This window comes from Carcharodon carcharias, chromosome 15 (assembly GCF_017639515.1).
Source record: "Carcharodon carcharias isolate sCarCar2 chromosome 15, sCarCar2.pri, whole genome shotgun sequence".
NCBI lineage: Eukaryota > Metazoa > Chordata > Chondrichthyes > Lamniformes > Lamnidae > Carcharodon > Carcharodon carcharias.
In genome coordinates, this window is record NC_054481.1 from 122,708,926 (window position 1) to 122,733,375 (window position 24,450).

At 41.0% G+C, this 24,450-nt stretch overlaps 1 protein-coding gene across 5 annotated transcripts in view; it reads right to left on the reverse strand.

Moving 5' to 3' along the window:
• ptpn11b (protein tyrosine phosphatase non-receptor type 11b) overlaps nucleotides 1-24,450 on the reverse strand; it is a 133,105-nt gene that overhangs the window by 76,431 nt on the left and 32,224 nt on the right. For 3 of the 5 annotated variants that reach the window (XM_041206345.1, XM_041206344.1, XM_041206343.1), the window contains exon 1: nucleotides 15,564-15,657. The exons of 1 other annotated variant lie outside the window; for it this stretch is intronic. In XM_041206345.1, the coding sequence (XP_041062279.1) occupies nucleotides 15,564-15,619 (56 nt within the window). In that variant the 5' untranslated portion in view covers nucleotides 15,620-15,657. Of the gene's footprint in view, nucleotides 1-14,204; nucleotides 14,409-15,563; nucleotides 15,658-24,450 lie in introns of those variants that run through there. One more of the 5 variants, XM_041206347.1, reaches the window with a different exon arrangement.

Below are 24,450 nucleotides of genomic sequence, written 5' to 3' on the forward strand. Positions count from 1 at the left end.
ACTTGAGGCTTTTGCTTTAAAGTAACCAACAAGGGTTCTAGTCAGGTTTAGTCTCGCTTTCCCCATCCTGTCCCCAGATTCTCCTCTACACCAGCAGTAGATCAGCAACTAGTTTGAGACTTATTTTTAACCAATGGACCTCGAATCAATGCAGCTTTTGGTTGGGGTGGGGAGTATAATGCAGTCAGATGGAAATGTAACAATTAGTGCTTATGAGCATTTACCACAAGACTGGACAGGACAGGTCACCTAAAGGGATGCAGTATGCTATCCCACAGCTGTCAATAGAGAAAACAAAAGAAAAAGGTATCTGATGAAGCCATTTGACCCAAACAATAATGCAAGCAGTAATGCTCAACTCAAGCCTTCTTCCATTTTTTCTCATCAAACGGTTAGTATAACCATCTATTCCCACCTCCCTCATATGCTTCCCTAGCTTCCCTTAAATGAATCTATATTATTCACCTCAACTACTCCCTGAAGTAGCGAGTTCCACATTTTCACCGCTCTCTGGGTAAAGAGGTTTCTTCTGAATTCCCTATTTCATTTCTTGGTAATCACCTTTATCAATGGGATCGAGTTTTTCTCTTCCTCACCAGTGGAAACAATTGTGACCGCGTCTACTCCATCAAATCATTGCATACTTAATGACATCTAAAAAATTGCCCCGCAGCCTTCAACAGAAAAAGAGACCTGGCCTTTTCATCCTTTCCTGATGGGTATAACCTCTCAGTTTTGGTATTTTTTTAAACTCTTTCCAGTGCCTGTATATCCTTTCTACAATATGACAACCATAACTGGACATAGTACTCCAAGTGTAGCAAAATGTTAGTGAAATAATACTCATATGTGGAACTGATGGTAGAACAGATAGCAACATTTTTGTTGTCTGATTGGGCCTAACATTGAACAAATATTTGCTTTTATGAAAGTTACCTTCATTGCAGTAATTAAAATTAAATTTTAATTAAATCCTGATTAAAATTAGCTTTTAATGAAATATAGCTCATTTGGTTTCTATTTCTTTTTAAATAAAACTGCAATGTCGAGGTGAGCTTTCAGATTTGTATACAATTATCAAAAACACAAGTATAGATGAGGGAGGTTTTTCAATTTATTTGGCACATTCTTGATCAAAACCAGCAATGCCTCAAAACAGCGTCCAACCACAAAGGTCACAATGATGAAGAAAGGCATTTGCCTACGTGGAGTACCATGGAGCATGAAGTTAAAATTGATTTAAATACACAGTTTTGTACAGTACAGTGAAGATATTTTTATCTGATGTATGAGCTGATTTCCCAAGATACTGTTAATGGGTACTCCAACTCCTGAGCACAGCTATAATGTTTAACTGCTTTCAGGGCACCGCTCATGTGTTCCCTGTAGGGAAATGATATGAATATTTCCTTTGGTCAATTAGAGGCTAATTATTGTTGTTGGTAGTTTCCCTAGATGGCATCTGCTTGGCTCCTCAGCTTAATTCAGCAGCCTACGCATGTTATTTTTAAGGTTAGAAAAAATTGCTGAAAACAACTGGATTTCTTACTTTTTTGTTCAGTTATGATTTGATGGTGTTTTATATACCATCTGAGAAATGGAGTGTGACAGATGCTTTCAATACTTCTATATAAATAATTTCATAAGCTTAATGAAGCTTAAACTAGTTACACCTTATGTTTCAATTGTTATTTCCTCATTTTTAAAAACACATTTCAACATTTTTTTCAATTATTTTAACAGCATGGCTGCTCCAGTGCAAAAATCAGATTGTGTACTTTAGCAGTTAACTTATGACATCAAAAATAGTTGTGTGAAAGTATAGAGTTACATTGCTCAAAAGAACACATGCCTTAGGACATCCAAATTTGCAATTCAAACTTGTAGTCTCAAATCACATTTTCCTTGTGAATTTTATAATATTAGGTTCTCACATTCCTATCGATAAGCCAGCCTATTGATCAGATCCAAAATGATTCAGATTTGTTTTGCTAAAGGAAAATAGAATTATGACTACTGTCAGAAGTTCGCTAGCTATTTGTAATTTTTTAAAAAAATGACAGCTTTGTTATCCATCTATTAGCTTTAATCTATTTACAGGGTTACACATTCCAAACATACTGTAGACAATTGTCATTGTCACGGTGGATTTATCCAACAGCTGAAGGCACCGTCAGAAATTTATGTATCAACTAATATCACAGAATAGTACAGCAAAGAAGTCTTTCACCAATCTACCTATTACAAGTGCATGTGTCCAAGGCAGCACCTTGTGGAGACAAAATCCCATCCTTACACTGGGGACACCCCCAATCATGTTGTGTGGCACTATCACTGTGTTAAGTGGGATAGTTTCAGAACAGATCTAACAGCTCAAAACTGAGCCCACAGCACCTCATGGTTGCTGTCAGCACCAGCAAAAATTGTATCCTATCATAATCTGTAACCTCATAGCCCAACGTATTCCTTCTCTACAATTACCATCAAGCCTGGGGACCTACCATGATTCAATAAGGAGTGAGGAGGCAGCGAATTATGGACCTTCTCAGCCCACTGTCTTCCTCTATAACAAATGAGGCAGAGACCGCCATGGAGCGGGGCTCCTAAGCCACACCACGTGATGCTTAAAGCAGAGTTGACCACCACAGCACAAACCATCATCTTATGAGACACAAGATTGCAAACATGTTGTAGTAGAGCATAAGAACACAGGGAATAGGAGCAAGAGAAGACCACATAGCCCACCGAGCCTGCTCTGCCATTCAATATGATCATGGTTGATAAAAGCAAAATACTACGGATGCTGGAAATCTGAAACAAAAAGAAAAATTGCTGGAAAAACTCAGCAGGCCTGACAGCATCTGTGGAGAGAAAGACAGAGTTAACGTTTCGAGTCTGTATGACTCTTCTTCAGAACAAGATCATAGCTGATCTTGTTCTACAATTCCACTTTCCCACGTGCTCCCCATAATCCTTGATTCCTTGTGAGACCAACAATGTCTACCTCAGCCTTGAATATATTCAGTGATGGCACACTGGAATTCTGTACCTCAGAGGGTTGTCAAAGATTCACAACCCTTTTTGAGTGAAGAAATTTCTCTTCATCTCAGTACCAATTGACCACTCCTTTATCCTGAGACTATTCCCCCTTGTTCTAGATTGCCCAGCCAGGGGAAACTACCTCTCAGTATCTGGAAAAACTCAGGTCTGACAGCATCTGTGGAGAGGGATACAGTTGATGTTTCGAGTCCAAATGACCCTTTATATTTCAAGTCCGTATGAAGGGTCATATGGACTCGAAATGTCAATTGTATGCCTCCCGCAGATGCTGTCAGACCTGCTGAGTTTTTTCCAGGTATTTTTGTTTTTGTTCTGGATTTCCAGCATCTGCAGTATTTGCTTTTACCTCTCAGTATCTACCCTGTCAAGCCCCTTCGGAATCTTGAATGTTGCAATGAGATTATCTCTCATTCTTCTAAACCCCCGAGATTATAGACTTAATTTATTCAGCTTCTCATCACAGACAACCCTCTCATCCCAGAGATCAATCTATTGAATAAAAGCAAAATATTGCAGATGCTGGAAGTCTGAAATTAAAACCGAAAATGCTGGAACTCAGCAGGTTTGGCAGCATCTGTGGAGAGAGAAACAGAGTTAACGTTTTGAGTCCATATGACTTTTCTTAAGACCAATCTATTGAACCTTCGCTGTACTGTTTCTTGTGCAAGTATATCCTTTCTTAAACATGGAGGCCAAAATTACACAGTATTCCAGGTGTGGTGTCAGCAAAGCCCCATGCAACTGTGGCAAGACTTCTTTATTCTTGTACTCACTCCAATCTCCTTGCAATTAAGGCCAGCATGCCATTTGTTTCCCTGACTACTTGCTGTACTTACATGCTAACTTTGAGTTCCTTATACGAGTATACCAAAGTCACGCTGAACATCAATGTTTACAAGTTCACGCCTTTTAAAGATTGTTTTTCTGTTCTTACAACCAAAGTGAATAACCTTACACTTACACATTATACCCCATGTGCCACCTTGCAGCCAACTCACTTAACTTCTCCATATCTCGTGCCCTCCTCGCAGTTTGCATTCCAACCTAACTTTGTAGGTTCAGCAAACTTAGATACATTCATCTTTGTCTCTTCATCTATATCATTAACATAGATTGTCAATAGCTGAGGCACCAGCACTGATCTTTACGACAATTCAACAGTCACAGCCTGCCAACTTGAAAATGCCCCATTTATTCCTACTCTGCTTCCTGTGTTAAACAATCCTCTATCCATTCAAATGTGTGTCACCCCAACTCCATGAGCCCTTATCTTGTGTATTAACCTTGTGTGGCACTTTATCAAATGCCTTTTGGAAATCCAAGCATACCACATCTACTGGTTTCCCATCTTACTCATTACATCCTCAAAAAGCTCTAATAAATTTATCAAACAGCATATCCCTTTTGTAAAACCATGTTGACTTGTTCTAATCATAAAACACTTTTTAAGTGCATGGTTAAAATTTCCTTAATTATAGATTCCATCACTTTCCCGATGACTGATGTTAGGCTAAATGTCCTATAAGTTCTCTAATTTTCCTCTCCCTCCCTTCTTGAATAGTGGTGTTCCACTTTCTAACTTCCAATCTAATGGGACCATTTCATGATTAGGGAACTTTGGAAAATCAAAGCCAGCGCATCCACTATCTCTGTAGCTATCTCTTTTAGAACCCTAGGATGTAGACCATCAGGTCCTGGGGATCTGTCAGATTTTAGTCCCTTGAGTTTCTCCAATAGCTCATGGTATAGGGAGTAACACATTGGGGGTTGGCTAACAGGAAGCAGCAAGTAGGCATAAATGGATCTTTTTCAGGTTGGCAAGATGTAATGAGTGGTACCATAGGGATCAGTGCTGGGACCTCAACTGTTTGCAATTTATATAAATCACTTAGATGAAGGGGTGGATAGGATGGTTGCCAAATTTGCTGATGACACAAAGATAGGTGGGAAAGTAAGTTGTGAAGAGCACATAAGGAGGCTACAAAAAGATATAGGCCAGGCTTTTATGGCCTGCCGCAGCTTGTTTACTCCTGGCGGATGAGGCAAGCCATTTAAATCTCCAATCAGTTCGGCGGAACCGTGATATCCTGCTGGGCGGAATGGGTCGTAAAATCCTGGCCATGGATTTTCTCAGTACCTTTTCTCAGGTGATTGTAATTGTTTTAAGTTCCTCCCTCCCTTTCACCTCCTGGTTTACAATTATTTCTGGGATGTTATGTGCATCCACTACAGTGAAGACTGATGCAAAACATCTGTTCAATTCATCTGCCATGTCCTCATTTTCCATTATTAATCTCCCATTCTCACTCTCTAGAGGACCAACACCCACTTTACTTACTCCTTTCCTTTTTAAATACTTGTAGAAACTCTTTTTTTTATATTTATAGGTAGCTTTCTCTCATACTCTAATTTGCCCTCCTTATTAATCTTTTAGCCGTCCTTTGCTATTCTTTATATTCTGTCTAATCTTCTGACCTGTCACTCATCTTTGCAGAATTATATACTTTTTCTTACAATTTGATACCATCTTTAACTTCCTTGGTTAGTCACACATGGTGTATCCTTCCTTTAGAGTCTGTCTTTCTCACTGGAATGTACCTTTCCTGAGTATTCTTAAATATCTTCTTAAATGTCTGCCGCTGAATCTCTACTGATCTATCCCTTTACCTAATCTCCCAGTTCACTTTGGCCACCTGTCTTCATGCCCTCATAATTGCCTATATTTCAGTTTAAAACACTAATCTTAAATCCACTCCACTCTCCCTCAAACTGAATGTGAAATTCAATCATTTTAGGATCACTGCTACCTAGGGGTGCCTTCGCTATGAGGTCATTAATAAATCCTGTCTCATTGCACATTACCAAACCTAGTATAGCCTGCTTTCTGGTTGGTGCTAGAACCTGCTCTAAGAAACTGCTCCAAAATAGTCCACTTCTTACTTTTATATTTCTCATCTTGACCCAAACTGATTCTACATTTTGATCTCCAGAACTAAGGTAAAAACTGCAAATTGTTGCTGTTTCAAGAAACGTATTGAAGATTTTCCCCGGCATCTTTTAACATTTAGTCATAAATAACACTGAACTAAATATAACTTACTGAAATAAACAATATTTCATTCACTCCAATACAAACTGTCTCACTGCTACAGTATTATTGTTACTTTGCAGCATGGAAAGAGACATTATGGAGATAGATTCACCAGTGCTGTGCAATGGGACAATTGTCTCTCTAGATGCTCGCGCAAGTTGCAGAATTGGCACTATAGTAGAGAATAGCTACCTCTGTGGTAAGGTTGTTTGGTGTCTCACTCAGAGGTCTGGACGCTTGTATTGTTGAACATAAACTGTTTATCGGTAACCCATAACTATAGACATCTGCAAGGCACAGCCCTGCATGGGTGCTGGTTCCAACCAGACTCTTCTACACTCAGTCTACCATCATATAATTCTCCACATCATGCCATGGGTAGTACTATTTCCCCAGTCCCATATTAACCTTTGCTCCGCCTGAACACCCTTATACCACAATCTCCAATCTGCGTTTACATTTAGCAAGACTTAGACAATTGACCCTTGTGTCTAAACTTAGTCACTCACCTCCTCTGCATCTGGTCTTTGTATCGTGATGATTTATGATTCAAAACACAAAAAGACATTTTTACACTTCTCGAAATTGAGCAGAAACTTATAACTGTGTATCGCTCTCCTTGTGCCCTCCACTGATACTGTTCTGTGACTAAGATGTTTTAAAAGGAGACCAGAATTTGAGTCCATACATTCCTTCTGTCAATTAGGCACGTATCCTCCACTCAGTTCTACAAATAACTTGGCCAAAAAGGTAAGGACAAACATTAACAGAAGCTAAAAATCTAGTGCAAGTCTCAAAATTTATGGAATTGAGAGGAGTTGTAGCATCACAGGGATATCCATTACAGATTGATTTAACCTTCTAAATTTAATCATAAATATTGTATACAAATGCTTATCCACCAGTACTCGAAACATTGTGAAAATTTAGTTTAAAGTCTGCCAGTTCAAACTAGACAAGCTAATTTTATTTCACAATTGCAAATTGCAATTTGCATTGTAACCTACAACTGGCACTTCAACAAAAATTGTATATAGCATCTTTAATGAAGTAAAGCATCCCAAGGGGCTTCTCAGGAGCATTATCAAACTTTGAAACTGAGTCAGATAGGAAGATATTAAGGCAGATGACCAAAGAGGTGGGTTTTAAGGAGAAGTTTAAAAAGAGGGAAGAAAAGTAGACAGGCAGAGAGGTTCAGGGAAGGACTTCCAAAGCTTAAGGCCATAGCAACTGAAGACTTGGCTCACCAATGGTGGCGCAATTAAAATTGTGATAAACATATTGGAAATACTCAGCAGGTCAGGCAGCATCCGTGGAGAGAAACAGAGTTAAACATTTCAGGTCGAGATGACATTTCGTTGGAACTGAAGAAAGAGTTTTTAAGGCAATTAAGAATTGGGGATGTTCGAGAAGGCAGATTGGAGGAAGACAGATATCTCAGAGGGTTTTGGAGTCTACGCAAATTACAGAAATAGACCAGAATAAGGCCATGGAGGGATTTGAAAACAAGCGTGAGAGTTTTAAAATCAAGGCATTACTTACCTTGGAGCCAATGTAGGTTAGCATGCATTGGGGTGTTGGGCGATAGGACTTTGTGCTCACTAGGAGATGGGCAGCAGGGCTTTGGGTGACTTCAAGTTTACAAGGGTGTAAGATGTGAGGCTGGCCACCAGAGTGTTGGAATAGTTTAGTCTAGAGGTAGCAAAGGCATGAATGAGGATTTCAGCAGGTGAGCTGAGGCAGGTGTGGAATCGGACAATGTTGTGGAGATGGATATTGGCAGTCCTAATGATAGTGCAGATATTTGATTGGAAGCTCATCTCAGGGTCAAATACAACATCAAGGCTGCAAACAGTCTGGTTCAGCCTCAGTTGACAATGGGAGGTATGGATTTGATGGCAAGGCAACAGAGTTTGTGGCAGGAACTGAAAACAATGACTTTGGTATGCTTAATATTTTGATGGAGGAAATACTTGCGCAGTGCCTGATGTCAGACAAGCAGTGTGACAATTTCAGCAATAGTGGAAGGATCGAGAGAAATGGTAGTGAGGTAAAAGATACTGTGTTTTAAAATGATGTTGCCATAGAGCATGTAAGTGTGAAACAGGAAGGGACCAAGGATTGAACCTTGGGGGCACCAGAGATAAGTTCAAAAGAATGCCATTAACCACAGCATATAATATAACCATATTATAACAGGAAGATTTATCACATTCTGTTGACACTGGATACATGTAGTGAGCATTTCAACATTAAGGCTTTTGTTTTAAAAATTAAAGATACTAGATAAAATTCAGTAATTCCACATTTGCAGTGATGAGGTGGCAGTATCTGACATTTGCTCCCAGCCTGGCTCCCTGCAGGGAATATGGGGTGCACAGAATTTGCCTCACATGGTGAGACAAATAATAGATTATCAGAGATGCATCTCTAAAGATGTATATAATCCAAAGGTAATTTTGCACCATAAGAGTGTGCAAACTCTTCGTACCACTGAAAAGCCCAAATTCTATTTGCTATTGTACACATTTTGACTGATCTGCTACCCTTCTCATTTATGTTGGTACATTTAATGTCCAAGGCACCTCAAAAGGTTATGGCTTACACTATATTAACAATGCCATTTGACCAGATATTCTGTCAACTAAATTTTATCAAAATTTAATCAGGTCATTAATTAGAGCTATTGTGGCCTAAAATATTCTAGCTCTAAGCCACAAATGTTTCCTTCAATGTCTACTCATTGGTATTGTCTAAAGTTCCTTGCCACCTTTTTGAAATAAAAAAAGATTAAATTAAGTCAGAACATATGAACATATGAACATATGAAATAGGAGAAATAGGCCATTTGCCCCCTTGAACCTGTTCCGCCATTCAATTAGATCATGGTTGATCTGTACTTCAAATTCTACATTCTCATCTACCCTGATAACCTGTGGTCCCCTTCCTTAACAAGAATCTATCTTCCTCTGCCTTAGAAATATTCAATGACCCTGTCTCTACCGCCATCTGAGACAGAGTTCCAAAGTTGCATAACCCTCAGGAAAAATTTCTCCTCATTTGTCCTAAAAGGGTGACCCTTAATTTTAAAACAGTCCTCCCTAGTTCTGGATTCACCCACAAGAGGAAACATCCTTTCCACGTCCACTTTGTCAAGACCGTTCAGGATCTTACCTACTTCAATCAAGTCACCCCCTCACTCTAAACTCCGGAAACAAGCCTAGTCCTTGTTCAACCTTTCCTCATAACACAACCAGTTCATTCCAGGTATCAATTTAGTAAACCTCCTCTAAACCGCCTCGAATGTATTTACATCCTTCCTTAAATAAGGAGGCCAGACCTCCACACAGTATGAGATGTGGTCTCACCAATGCCCTGTATAACTGAAGCATAACATCCTTACTTTTATGTTCAATTCCTCTTGTAATAAAGGACAGCATTCTATTAGCCTTCTTAATTACTTGCTGTACCTGTACTAACTTTTTGTGACTCATGCATCAGAACACCTAGGCCTATGTGGTATGGGAACAATATTCACTTTGTTGTAGTTTGGGAGTATACAACCTCGCCCAGATACAAATTCAAACCACTGTTGACATTTTGCACATTTGCAAGGTTTGGAGCATATATCTTAGTAAACCATTCCCCAAACCATCTTTTGCATTATCTTTAATGTGATAGTTTTAAACACGGTAGAGTAGCAGACATTTATGAGTAGGGGATAATATTTTTGCTTTTCAGCCAGGTACTGCACCACAGAGCATGATGTAAAGGCATTCCTGTGCCTCCTAGTAGTTTCAGGGGAGGTCTTGTGGCACAGTGGGTAGCATCCCTACCTCTTGAGCCAAAAGCTCTGGGTTTAATGCCCACTCCAGGATTTGAGGGCCATGTAGGTGCATTCATAACTTGGCCAAACAGGTTGATTATCAATCCTTCCAATTCTCCTATGGGAGGTGATAAGAGCAGGAGAATCTCCTGGTCAGCCATGTTTGATTTGGAGTGGCACCTCTCAAGCTATAGCCTCTGGTGACTTGTTCCAGGAAAAACTGGCTATAGAAACAGACAGAAGCACTTGCTTTGTCCACCTCATATGTCACTAAGACATGGGAAAGCTCCTAAGCCCTGGCAACTTCAGGATGCTGGAAGCATATACTGTAAAGCTGCACACCCGTGGTCCACAATTTTCCATCCATTAAACTTAACATACAGAAAAATCAACAGGTTGGGATTCACAATTCTGTAACATGTATTCCCTTTGCGTACTATGTGCAGAAGCATAATTATTGCTTCTACATTGTCAGTTATTAGTCTACAAACAATTTGTTGATTAATGTATATTTTTATGTAACTCTGAATTCCCTCTCATTTTTCTGTAAGGCAAGATATGCAACTTGCATCCTAGAGAGAGATTTATTCTAAGCCCACTGCTGATGTCACTATAAGAAAGCTGCCAGAAGACCGGTGTAGAACCGTCCCTGTGACTGTGGAGCTTAGGAACTCAGCTGTGTGGGAAATCAACTCTGCATCCCGCCACTGACATTGCAGTACAATGGTGCTTCGTTGTTTCTCACAACAATTTGGTGGGTTTCACATTTAAAATAAACTGGTTAAGATTTCTATGATTTCTATTGAGAGACTATATTACATTCTTCAATCAAGAGCACTTTTATGCTTATTGTTTCAGATTAGGAAGAACCAGCTTCTGTGCACCATTCTACTATGTTTTATCCCAGTCTTCACCCTGGCTTATCAAAGACTAGTTCAAGCGCAATCTTGAAAGACTTGTGCCATGATGCAATTACACATGGCAGGCAGGTCAGATTGCTAAGGCTGAGCCAGATTTATGTCTTAGCATGCTTGCAACAGAATGTTAAAAGTACTGAACTGGCTCAGTACGTTTAGCAGACCAACAATGAAGATCGCTATTCCGATTGTAGATCAGGAGATCCACCAAAAAAAAAGTGGATCTTTATTGTTACTGTAATGAGATAGTTCAGGCAGCCAATGGCTGCAGAAGTTTGCACTTAACTTAATCGCATTTTTGTAAAACCATGCAAAGAGGCACAGATAAAAATATGTTACATGAAAATGTTTGTTTTTTCAACCTATTGGGCACATGATTCTATTATTTTCACCAAACAAAAGTATAATTAATGTCTCAAAATCCTAATTAGTATAATAAAGCAGTACAGAATATGAGCTTATTGATTTATTTTTAAATCCTTAAATAAAAAAATTTTATTTGATCTTGTAAAATTTATTCTTTCACGGGATGTGGATGTCATTAACTAGTCCAGCATTTATTGCCCATCCTTAATTATCCTTGAGAAGGTGATGGTGAGCCACCTTCTTGAACCGCTGCAGTCCATGTGGAGTAGGTACACCAACAGTGCCGTTGGGTGGTGGGGGGGCAGCATGGAGGAGTTCCAGATTTTTGACCCAGCTAGTGAAGGAACGGTGATATCATTCCAGGTCAGGATGGTCTGTGACTTGGAGGCAAACGGGCAGGTGGTGGTGTTCCCATGTTGTTATCTGCTACCCTTGTCCTTCTGGGTGGTAGAAATTGTGGGTTGGAAGGTGCCATTGAAGGAGCGTTGGTGACTTGCTGCAGTACATCTTGTATATGGCACACATTGCTGCCACTGTGTGTCGGCAGAAGAGGGAGTTAACATTTGAGGCAGTGGATGAGGTGCCAATAAAGGTGAACCGCTTTGTCGTGGATGGTGTCAAGCTTCGAGTGTTGTTGGAACTGCACTCATCCAGGCAAGCGGAGAATATTCCATCACACTCCTGACTTGGGGCCTTGCAGATGGTGGACAGCCTTTGGGAAATCAGGCAGTGAGTTACTCAATGCAGAATTCCCAGCCTCTGACCTGCCCTTGTAGCCACAATATTCATATGGCTAGTCCTGTTTAGTTTCTTGTCAATGGTAACCCCTGAATGTTGATAGTGGGGGATTCAATGATGGTAATGCCATTGAATGTCAAGGAGCAATGGTTAGATTCTTTGTTGAAGATGGTCATTTCCTTGTGGTGCAAATGTTACTTGCCACTTATCAGCCCAAAAGTTTAAATATTAACCAGGCCTTGCTGCATTTGGACATGGACTACTTCAGAATCTGAGGAATTGCGAATGGTGCTGAACATTGTGCAAACAACCCCACTTCTGACCTTATGGTACAAGGAAGGATATAAAATGATGGTAAAGCTGGAACCACTTTGCATTTTTTGTGGATGCAAAGAAAAAAAAACAATTGTTGGATTTGTTTCTTTTAAACTTTTTTGATTAAAAATGGACATGGGTCACATCCTGGTGTAGTTGCGTATCTTTTTTATAGAGCAATAAGATCAAACAGTTAAGAATCAGCTGTATCTGATCAGTTAGATACAATACAACAAAATATTGAAAAATAATATTGAAAATTTTGACACAATAACCATGATTAAAAATTACTGCTATTCCATTATCCCTCTAATATTCGAGCAACAAACTAGTGAATTAGAGTGTACAGTTTTCAGTACTTGTGTAAAGTGGACAGCAGGTCACCATCAAGCCTGTGGCAAAATAAAGTAAGTCAATTCAAAAGGTGTTGAAAGAAATTGGTTTTGTGCCAAATTAATGAGGGAGATTAAAGAGGTAATGCAAAGAGACCAACACATGGAATTAAGAAAAACAGGGCAAGCTACGTGAGTTAAATGCCCTTTTCTCAATGTATGCTCACATGATTCTGGGCATTGGCACAAATGATCAGTGCCATTAATACACCACTACAATTAACAACTGTTTGCTAATGGTCAGAGTTCTCCCTACAAAAATCCTTGCAACAGTTTTGAATTCAATAACAGAAACTATTAATGTTTACAAAAATGGTGCATGGCAGTTGAAACAGTAAGAGAATTTTTAAAGGTTCCAGAATTTAATTTACAATCTTTCAATATTTCATTTGAAAATAAAAGAAACAATTATTTTGTCACTACTCAATACTTTTAGATTGTGCTCAAAGCCAGATCAAAATTCAGTATCACAGTCTTTCAGTCATTAATTTAGTTACCACACAATTCCCTTTATTAACAGAGAAACAAAATCAAGCCTTAATTAGCGAAGAAATAAGGTTACGAGAATGATAGTTTCGGAGGTTATCAAATATGCTTAAATCTCATTCCATTAACATACAGTTTGGAAATTGAGACAAGTCTAATAATGGAACAAAAAAAAAACCATAGGCTAAATCAAAGGCAGCAAACAAATAGGCTGAGCATTCAGAAATATCAACAACTTCATTCATAACAATCTCGTAACCACTTTCCCTCAACAATTTTCTGAAAAAAATTAGCCATACTTAGAAATATAAAGCATTGGCATTCCTATTCAAATGACCCTATTTGTATGTAGGAACATAGGAACAGCAAATAGGCCATTTATCCCCTCAAATGCGTTCCACCATTCAATGAGATCAAGGCTGATCTGTGACCTAAATCTGCACGGCTTGCCTTTACCCCATATTCCTTAATATCTCCAGTCAATAAAAATCTACCAATCTCCGATTTTAAATTAACCATTTATCTGGCATCAATTACTGTTTGCGGAAGAGAGTTTCAAACTTCTGTCACCCTTTGCGTGTAGAAGGCTAACATTTCACATAGTAATAAACTTTAGAATTGATTATTTTTAAGCTGTACAGTGATTAGAGTGTAACAAATATTAAACCCAAATTGAAAAAAATGAAAAATAGAAGAAACGTCCTTTAAAAAATTATAAACCGATGTTGGCCCATGTAAAAATAAAAATATATTCCTGGAGTGCAGAATATTTTTAAATCTATAAAAGGATCTTTATAACAGGGTACAACATCCTAGTATTTCAAATTAATATTGAGTATGCTTTACCACACTATACTGCATTCTAACAGCTCGATAATTCTTCTATTTTCACAATTCTTATTGTATATTCAGCAAAAAACAAGATCCCGCGGCCAACCACATTCACATAATTACAAAAGAAGCTTCACAAAAAAATTCTACATTTTAAATAAAAATCTTTACAGCTTCCATACCTCACCATACTGTTCAAAGCTCTTCAGCCCTACAAATAAAGCCAACAGTCGTTAATCCAGCTCAAGTATACAGAAGTCAATAGCTCCAGAACAGCTTGGGGGAATAAGGGAAAGGGATTTAATCAAGATTTGGAGAAAGGGTGGTCAGGCAGTTAAGAGAATTTTGTAATGAGCAGATTGCAACACTTGTTCAGAGCTACTACAACATTACATTATGACAGTACCCCAGTAGGTTTTCAAGCAGAGACGACAGCTGCTTCAATGAGGTTATATAGCGGAAAAGGAAATTGGATCAAAACCCTATCTTAGAAAGAGCAGCAGACATTTTTAGGAAGTAAAACACTGCTAGCTTTAGTGCTGGCTCATGTTAGAACATAACTTTTAACAATTCACATTCCTTAAGATTTATTCAATATGTTGTAAAAATCTTCTACTTAACATTGACCGGAGTGGCTGATCATGTTGAAGAATAGCACTTTGTCGGATATTTCATATCTGGTGATTGTAAAAACAGCTCTCAGAAAGTATTAACTGAATCTGAGCGTCTGACCCATTTTTATTTTTCTGAATATTAATCTTGTCGTGGAGTGCATGCAAGCAGCTGGTAGAGTATAAAATATTTCCTCTTACCCAACCCCCCAGGCATACCTACTTAGTACCTATATCGCACCAAAATATCCCAATGCTTACTGCAATCATACAGATTTACTCAAGTTTAATACTCAGCTTCAACAGCTAATGAATGAATGTTATCCTAGCAAGTGAATGCTACAATAAAATTATATAATAATTTTCTTGCAGTTACCCAACCTAGATTGACAAATTGTGACCATGTTCACCTCAAAACAGCCAGTCAGAAATTTTACATAAATGGGAACTTCAACAATTTAATTACTTTGGTTTCATTTTATTTGTTAGTCAATGGATGACGTTAATACTCAATGCAGATCAAATTAACCAATTTGGAAACCATAACAAGATTATAACTGAACTGAGCATTTTAGTCAATTATACTTGGTGCTTCTGAAATTAACTTTAATGAATTTATTTATTTGATGGCTTACCTGTAATGAAAGAGTTAAGATCAAGTATTCGCTCCATGAAAATTCCAATAATATTCTTACATTATCATAACAATGACCAAGTACAAAATCAAACAATTTCTGAGGGCCACCCTAACCCCTCTTTATGCCATTACAATTTTCATTTTTGGTTACTTTTTTTTAAAAAGTGATACAAAAAGTTTTCACAGTACAGAGAATTGGGACACTTTCCCACATTTTGCACCCTGTGTCTGTATCTAGTCTTGTTGTTAGGCAAGGGATGAAGGGTCATCTCTAAAAAGCTACAGCAAGGTACCTTAACTTCAACTTCAGAAGAGCACTCTTTTGCAGACGATTTCTCATGACAGCCATTCTTGAAGCTTTCTGATGCCACGAGCATATTGGACCCTGAAGCTATAATGTGGGCTCAATATTAGAATCTGGGATTTCTAGTCTTTTGAGATGCTTTTCTTGTATAGCTTTACAGAAGCATTATGCAAACATTGCTGAAAATTATCATTGTTTTTATCTTAGGAGACAAAATAATGTTGGATGCAAGGGAAACCATGTGACATGGTATGGTGAAGTCACAGTATAGTCGGCAAGATCAGCTGCAGCAGCATGACTGCAAATTTTTATTACTGAGAAATATAGCTAAAGGGCCGGGTTCCATGGGTCAGAGCAACAAATTCAAAAGGAGTAGGAAACACAGTAAATTAGGAACTAACAATTAGGTGATTCAAGCTTAAGCTTTTAAAAGCTGAATACTGTAGAGAAAGGGAAGTAATTTCTGCAAGTCTGGGGCCATAGGAAAGTGAATTAGTCAGATAAGTCCTGACTTCACACAGTGAGGGTGCAGAAAGGAAGAATATGTCCCCAAGTCAACCTATAACTAGATATATTATGAAGGAAGGGATCACTAAACTTGATGCAGTTTAAGATGTACTGAGTTCAAGATGCTTGCAATGGTAATAGGAAATCAAACTTCAGATTTGTTTTGCAATTATAAGCATGACATCAATGATATTGGAATTTAGTTTTGAAACTGTAGGCAATTTTCTGACCAAAGATTGGGCTGATGCTGCCCCAACTTCATTTCAGCACATCATAAAGGAGGAAACATTAATTACATCAGGCGGGATGGCCTCTAACTTATCAATTCTGAACAGAAGTCTGGCATTCCCCAACTTTTAATGGATCATTAAAGAGGACCTTTTGCTATGGATGTTAGGTGACATGGTGGACACAAGGGGAATATACAAAAATAAAATACAACACAGAAATAATTGGTTAATAACTTTCTAGGCAATGCAGGTTTGTCAGGTAGAACATTGATATTTGATTTTGTTATGATCCTGAACCAGATCCCCCAAGGTTTTGGTATGATCCTGTTAGTGACCAATAACTTTTTGCTTAAAGTAGACAAAGTTTGAGATTCAAGACACTTGCTAAGAGAATAAAGCCACAAGATTCTACAGATTTTGAACAAACTAAAATAAACATTACTATACAAGGTCAAAAGGATCAAGCAATTTACAATATCCATTTTATACTCTAATATTCAGGGTTAACATTGAGTTACATGCGAATTAACAGGCAAACTGTGCTCGAAAACACCACAATGCACAATAAATAGCAAATGCAACCAGAGATCCCAAGGATTTCTCAGCAACCCACCCAGAGGTCAGTAAACACCGAGTCAACCAATCTCATTGAAACTCTGTCTCCCTCACGAACAATTCCAAACTTTTAAACTTTTGAAGCTCCAGCCTCAGAATTCCCTTCAAGGCGTTCAAACTCAGACTACCTCAATGACTGCACAACTTCCAGGGTTTCAATCCCATCTGCTGAGAATCCGTTCCCCTGGATTTCTCTGTCTGCACTATCTCTACTTAATGGCACAATTTCACCTCTTTAATAAAAACAAAAAACTGCGGATGCTGGAAATCCAAAACAAAAACAGAATTACCTGGAAAAACTCAGCAGGTATGGCAGCATCGGCGGAGAAGAATAAAGTTGACGTTTCGAGTCCTCATGACCCTTCAACAGGGTCATGAGGACTCGAAACGTCAACTTTTTTCTTCTCCGCCGATGCTGCCAGACCTGCTGAGTTTTTCCAGATAATTCTGTTTTTGTTCACCTCTTTAAAAGCTAGCTAGCTTCTCTGGGCTGACACTGCCCTTGGTTTCACCAAGGTCCAATCTCCCCAGGTACACCAAGCTCTAAAATGGCTCCCAAGGCTTCTTCTGAGCCCTAACCCTTTCAAGCACAGAGTCAGTAACCTGTTGTCACCTTTTCAGCTCCCCAGGGTTCTGCTGAGCCCTAACTGCACAAAGCCAACTAACAGCAACACTTTTGTTGCCTGGGGCCTGCTAACAGCAGCACCTTTTCCCCTGTAGCAGAACACTCACTCCCTCAGCAAACACAGATAAATTGAAACACAGAACTTTCTTAAATTCCACCCATCTTCATGATGACATAGCTTTTCAGGGGTCACTGAATGTTTTTAAACTAATTGTAGCTCTGACTCCTGAAACAAAATAATTCTCTGGCTTGCATTTCTGTGCAAGCAATATAGACACCTTGTCTCCGATTCTCCAGCTAAGTAAGCCCACCTGCTGTTTTCTGATCGTACCTTACTCGCAGTTAACCCCCTATAGCCCCAACCTTTTACATTTATCTAATTTTCTACAATTAACTTTAATCTTCCCAGAACTAAAACCCTCTAAAATATTATGAACCATGAATGAGTATTTATAACAATTAACAGGTGAGGTGAGAGAAACTGCCCTTGATATCATTTGACCGAGTGTGGCATCAAGGAGCCTTAGCAAAACTGGAGTCAGTCAATGGGAATCAGGGCGAATACTCTCCACTGGTTGGAGTCATACTTGGTACAAAGGAGGATGGTTGTGCTTTTTTTTAAAAATTATTCATTTACAGGATGTGGGCTTCGCTGGCTGAGCCAGCATTTATTGCCCATCCTTAGTTGCCCTTGAAAAAGGTGGTGGTGAGCTGCCTTCTTGAACTGCTGCAGTCCATGTGGTGTAGGTACCCCCACAATGCTGTTAGGAAGGGAGTTCCAGGATTTTGACCCAGTGACAATGAAGGAACGGCAATATATTTCCAAGTCAGGATAGTGAATGACTCGGAAGGCGACTTGCAGGTGGTGGTATTCCCATCTATCTGCAGCCCTTGTCCTTCTAGATGGTAGGGGTTGTGGGTTTGGAAGGTGCTGTCTAAGGAGCCTTGGTGAATTTCTGCAGTTCATCTTGCAGGCGGTACACACTGCTGTTAGTGTGTGTTGGTGGTGGAGGGAGTGAATGTTTGTGGATTTGGTGCCAATCAAACAGGCTGTTTTTTCCTGTACGGTGTCAAGCTTCTTGAGTGTTATGGGAGCTGCACTCATTCCAGGCAGGTGGGGAGTATTCCATCACACTCCTGACTTGTGCCAGTCAGGAGGTTCATGATTCCTAGCCTCTGGCCTGCTCTTGTAGTCACAGTATTTATATGGCTAGTCCAGTTCAGCTTCTGGTCAATTTTAATCCCTAGGATGTTGATAGTGAGGCATTCAGTGATGGTAATGCCATTGAACATCAAGGGGCAAAGGTTGGATTCTCACGTTGGGGATGGTCATTGTCTGGCACTTTTGAGGCATGAATGGTACTTGCCACTTGTCAGCCCAAGCCTGGATATTGCCCAGATCTTGCTGCATTTGGACATGGACTGCTTCAGTATCTGAGGAGTCGTGAATGGTGCTGAACTCTGTGCAATCATCAGCAAACATCCCCAATTCTGACCTTATGATAGAATGAAGGTCATTGATGAAGCAGCTGAAGATAGTTGGGCTGAGGGCACTGCCCTGAGGAACACCTGTAGTGATGTCCTGGAGCTGAGATGACTGACATCCAACAACTACAATCATCATCATTTGTGCTAAATATGACTCCAACCAGCGAAGAATTTTCCCCGATTCCCATTTTCCACATGGCTGGGTAGATGCCAGTGTCATAGCTGTACTGGGACAGCTTGCCTAGGGATGTGGCAAGTTCTGGAGCATGTCTTCAGTACTATTGACAGGGCCCATAGCCTTTGCAGTATCCAGTGCCTTCAGCCTTTTCTTGATATCACATGGAGTCAATCAAGTCAGCTGAAGACTGACATCTATTATGCTAGAGACCTCCTGCTGATTACCACACACCGCTCTCCCTCAGCTAATGAATCAGTGTTCCTCCATGTTGAACACCACTTGGTGTAAGTACTGAAGGTGGCAGTGGCGCAGAATATACTCTGGGTGGGGGACTTCAATGTCCCTCACCAAGCGTGGCTCCATACCTCCACTACTGACTGAGCTGGCTCAGTCCTAAATGACTTCGCTGCTAGACTGGTCTGCAGCAGGTGGTGAGGGAACCAATAGGATGGAAAAACATATTTGACCTCATCCTCACCAACCTGCCTGCTGCAGATGCAGCTGTCCATGACAGTATTGGTAGGAGTGACCAGTCCCGCCTTTGCATTGAGGATACCCTCCATTGTGTTGTATGGCACTACAACCATGCTAAATGGGATTGACTTAGAACAGATTGAGCAACTCAAAACTGGGCATCCATGAGGCTCTGTGGGCCATCAGTTGCAGCATGGCCTGGTATATTCTTCCACTCTACCATTACCATCAAGTCAGGGTGTCAACCCTGGTTCAATGAAGAGTGCAGGAGGGCACGCCAGGAGCAGCACCAAGCATACCTAAAAATGAGGTGTCAACCTGGTGAAGCTAATAACACAGGACTACTTGTGTGCCAAACAGCATAAGCAGCAAGTGACAGACAGAGCTAGGTGATCCCATAACCAACGGATCAGATCTAAGCTCTGTAGTCCTACCACATCCAGCCATGAATCGTGGTGGATAATTAAACAACTCACTGGAGGAAGCGGCTCTACAAATAACCCATCCTCCAACAATGGAGCATGTTTTACATCAGTGCAAAAGATAAGGCTGAAGCATTTGCTACAATCTTCAGCCGGAAGTGCTGAGTGGATGATCCAGGGTCCCTGTTGAGGACTCCCAAGGCAACTCCCTTCCGCCTCTATACCAATGTGCCGCTACCTCTGCTGGGTGGGCCAGGACAAATACTCATGGATGGTAATGGTGGTGTCTGGGACATTATCTGTAAAATATGATTCCTTAAGGATGCCTGTGTCAAGCTGATGCTTGACTAGTCCGTGAGACAGCCTGTTAGTAAGGAGTACTTTGCAGGGTTGAGCTGAGAATGCTGTTGTCGATGCCAAGTGGTCCGTCCAGCTTCATTTATTTTTTGTAACTTTGAAGCTGTTTGATACAACCGAGTGGCTTGCTAGGCCATAGAGGGCATTTAAGAGTCAACCACATTGCTGTGGGGTCTGGATTCACAGATAGGCCAGACCAAGTAAGGATGACAGATATTCTTCCCTAAAGGCCATTAGTGAACCAGATGAGTTTTTACAACAATTGACAAATTACATTTTTAATTCCAGATTTATTTATTTTTTAAAATTGAATTTGAATTTTTTTTATTGAATCCTTCCACAGGATTCGAACCCCGGTCCCCAGAGGATTAACTCTGGGTCTCTGGATTAATAGCCCAGTGACAATACCACTATACCATCACCTCCCCCTAAACTGGTGGAGTTCCTCAGAGTAGTATTCTAGGCCCAAACATCTTCAGCTACTTCATTAATAACCTTTCTTCCATCAGAAGGTCAGGAGTGGGGATGTTCATTGATGATTGCACAATCTTCAGTACCATTCGTGACACCTCAGATACTGAAGCTGATCAAATGCAGCAATATCCAGGCTTGGGCTGACAAGTAACATTTGTACCACGTGTCAAGAAGATATAATGACATTTATACTTTTATTGGAAATTGTTTTAAAATAGCGTTCTAGTGGTGTGTGTGTGTGTATGTATATACACACACACACACACACACACACACACACACACACACACACACACACACACACACACACACACACACACACACACACACACACACACACACACACACACACACACGTAACTCTTTCGAGTACAAACACGTTTCCATCTGTTCCTATTCGGATGAAGTTACATTGTTTCATAGTTTGCCATTGTGAGATTTGAATTCTTGATAATCTTTTAAATGAAAACCAAATCAACAAAATTGGGATAAATCAGGCACAGCCCCTAATTCAGGTCAGCTGTAAAACCAAGGACAAAGTTTAAAGGAAACTTACAAACTTTAAATCAAAATGTGATTAAATTGAATTCTTGATCTTGGGGTTACAAACCCAGTACCATAACCAAAACAGAATTACCTGGAAAAACTTAGCAGGTCTGGCAGCATCGGCGGAGAAGAAAAGAGTTGACGTTTCGAGTCCTCATGACCCTTCGACAGAACTTGGGTGTCGAAGGGTCATGAGGACTCGAAACGTCAACTCTTTTCTTCTCCGCCGATGCTGCCAGACCTGCTGAGTTTTTCCAGGTAATTCTGTTTTTCTTTTGGATTTCCAGCATCCGCAGTGTTTTTGTTTTTATCCCAGTACCATAACCACTTGGCTATTTAGGCCAAGCTACACCACATGTGTATGTGTGTAACTCTTTCGAGTACAAACACGTTTCCATCTGTTTCAGATGAAGTTAGAATTACCTGGAAAAACTCAGCAGGTCTGGCAGCATCGGCGGAGAAGAAGAGAGTTGACGTTTCGAGTCCTCATGACCCTTCGACAGAACTTGAGTTCGAGTCCAAGAAAGAGTTGAAATATAAGCTGGTTTAAGGTGTGTGTGTGGGGGGGCGGAGAGATAGAGAGAGAGAGAGAGGTGGGGTGGGGGGGGGGTGGTGTGTGGTTGTAGGGACAAACAAGCAGTGATAGAAGCAGATCATCAAAAGATGTCAACGACAATAGTACAATAGAACACATAGGTGTTAAAGTTAAAGTTGGTGATATTATCTAAACGAATGTGCTAATTAAGAATGGATGGTAGGGCACTCAAGGTATAGCTCTAGTGGGGTTTTTTTTTATATATAATGGAAATAGGTGGGAAAAGGAAAATCTTTATAATTTATTGGAAAAAAAAGGAAGGGGGAAACAGAAAGGGGGTGGGGATGGGGGAGGGAGCTCATGACCTAAAGTTGTTGAATTCAATATTCAGTCCGGAAGGCTGTAAAGTCCCTAGTCGGAAGATGAGGTGTTGTTCCTCCAGTTTACGTTGGGCTTCACTGGAACAATGCAGCAAGCCAAGGACAGACATGTGGGCAAGAGAGCAGGGTGGAGTGTTAAAATGGCAAGCAACAGGGAGGTTTGGGTCATTCTTGCGGACAGACCGCAGGTGTTCTGCAAAGCGGTCGCCCAGTTTACGTTTGGTCTCTCCAATGTAGAGGAGACCACATTGGGAGCAACGAATGCAGTAGACTAAGTTGGGGGAAATGCAAGTGAAATGCTGCTTCACTTGAAAGGAGTGTTTGGGTCCTTGGACAGTGAGGAGAGAGGAAGTGAAGGGGCAGGTGTTGCATCTTTTGCATGGGAATGGGGTGGTGCCATAGAAGGGGGTTGAGGAGTAGGGGGTGATGGAGGATTCGACCAGGGTGTCCCGGAGGGAGCGATCCCTACGGAATGCCGATAAGGGGGGTGAAGGGAAGATGTGTTTGGTGGTGGCATCATGCTGGAGTTGGCGGAAATGGCGGAGGATGATCCTTTGAATGCGGAGGCTGGTGGGGTGATAAGTGAGGACAAGGGGGACCCTATCATGTTTCTGGGAGGGAGGAGAAGGCGTGAGGGTGGATGCGCGGGAGATGGGCCAACACGGTTGAGGGCCCTGTCAACGACCGTGGGTGGAAAACCTCGGTTAAGGAAGAAGGAGGACATGTCAGAGGAACTGTTTTTGAATGTAGCATCATCGGAACAGATGCGACGGAGGCGAAGGAACTGAGGGGGATGGAGTCCTTACAGGAAGCGGGGTGTGAGGAGCTGTAGTCGAGATAGCTGTGAGAGTCGGTGTGTTTGTAATGGATATTGGTGGACAGTCTATCACCAGAGATTGAGACAGAGAGGTCAAGGAAGGGAAGGGAAGTGTCAGAGATGGACCACGTGAAAATGATGGAGGGGTGGAGATTGGAAGCAAAATTAATAAATTTTTCCAAGTCCCGACGAGAGCATGAAGCGGCACCGAAGTAATCATCGATGTACCGGAGAAAGAGTTGTGGAAGGGGGCCGGAGTAGGACTGCAACAAGGAATGTTCCACATACCCCATAAAGAGACAGGCATAGCTGGGGCCCATGCGGGTACCCATAGCCACACCTTTTATTTGGAGGAAGTGAGAGGAGTTGAAGGAGAAATTGTTCAGCGTGAGAACAAGTTCAGCCAGACGGAGGAGAGTAGTGGTGGATGGGGATTGTTCGGGCCTCTGTTCGAGGAAGAAGCTAAGGGCCCTCAGACCATCCTGGTGGGGGATGGAGGTATACAGGGATTGGACGTCCATGGTGAAGAGGAAGCGGTTGGGGCCAGGGAACTGGAAATTGTTGATGTGACGTAAGGTGTCAGAGGAATCACGGATGTAGGTGGGAAGGGACTGGACAAGGGGAGAGAGAAGGGAGTCAAGATAACGAGAAATGAGTTCTGTGGGGCAGGAGCAAGCTGAGACGATCGGTCTACCGGAGCAGCTCTGTTTGTGGATTTTGGGTAGGAGATAGAAGCGGGCCGTCCGAGGTTGGGCGACTATCAGGTTGGAAGCTGTGGGAGGGAGATCCCCAGAGGAGATGAGGTCAGTGACAGTCCTGGAAACAATGGCTTGATGTTCAGTGGTGGGGTCATGGTCCAGGGAGAGGTAGGAGGAAGTGTCTGCAAGTTGACGCTCAGCCTCCGTGAGGTAGAGGTCAGTGCGCCAGACAACAACAGCACCACCCTTGTCAGCGGGTTTGATGACAATGTCAGGGTTGGACCTGAGAGAATGGAGGGCAGTAAGTTCAGAGAGAGACAGGTTAGAATGGGTGAGAGGAGCAGAGAAATTGAGACGACTAATGTCGCACCGACAGTTCTCAATGAAAAGATCGAGAGAAGGTAAGAATCCAGAGGGAGGGGTAGACCTCTCCCTCCAGCAGCACCGCCGCACCCTTTTTCAAAGCTGCGCGTGCCCCCAGTTTCATTTTATCCTTCGGCTCATCCGACGCCTCAACAAGAAACTTTTTC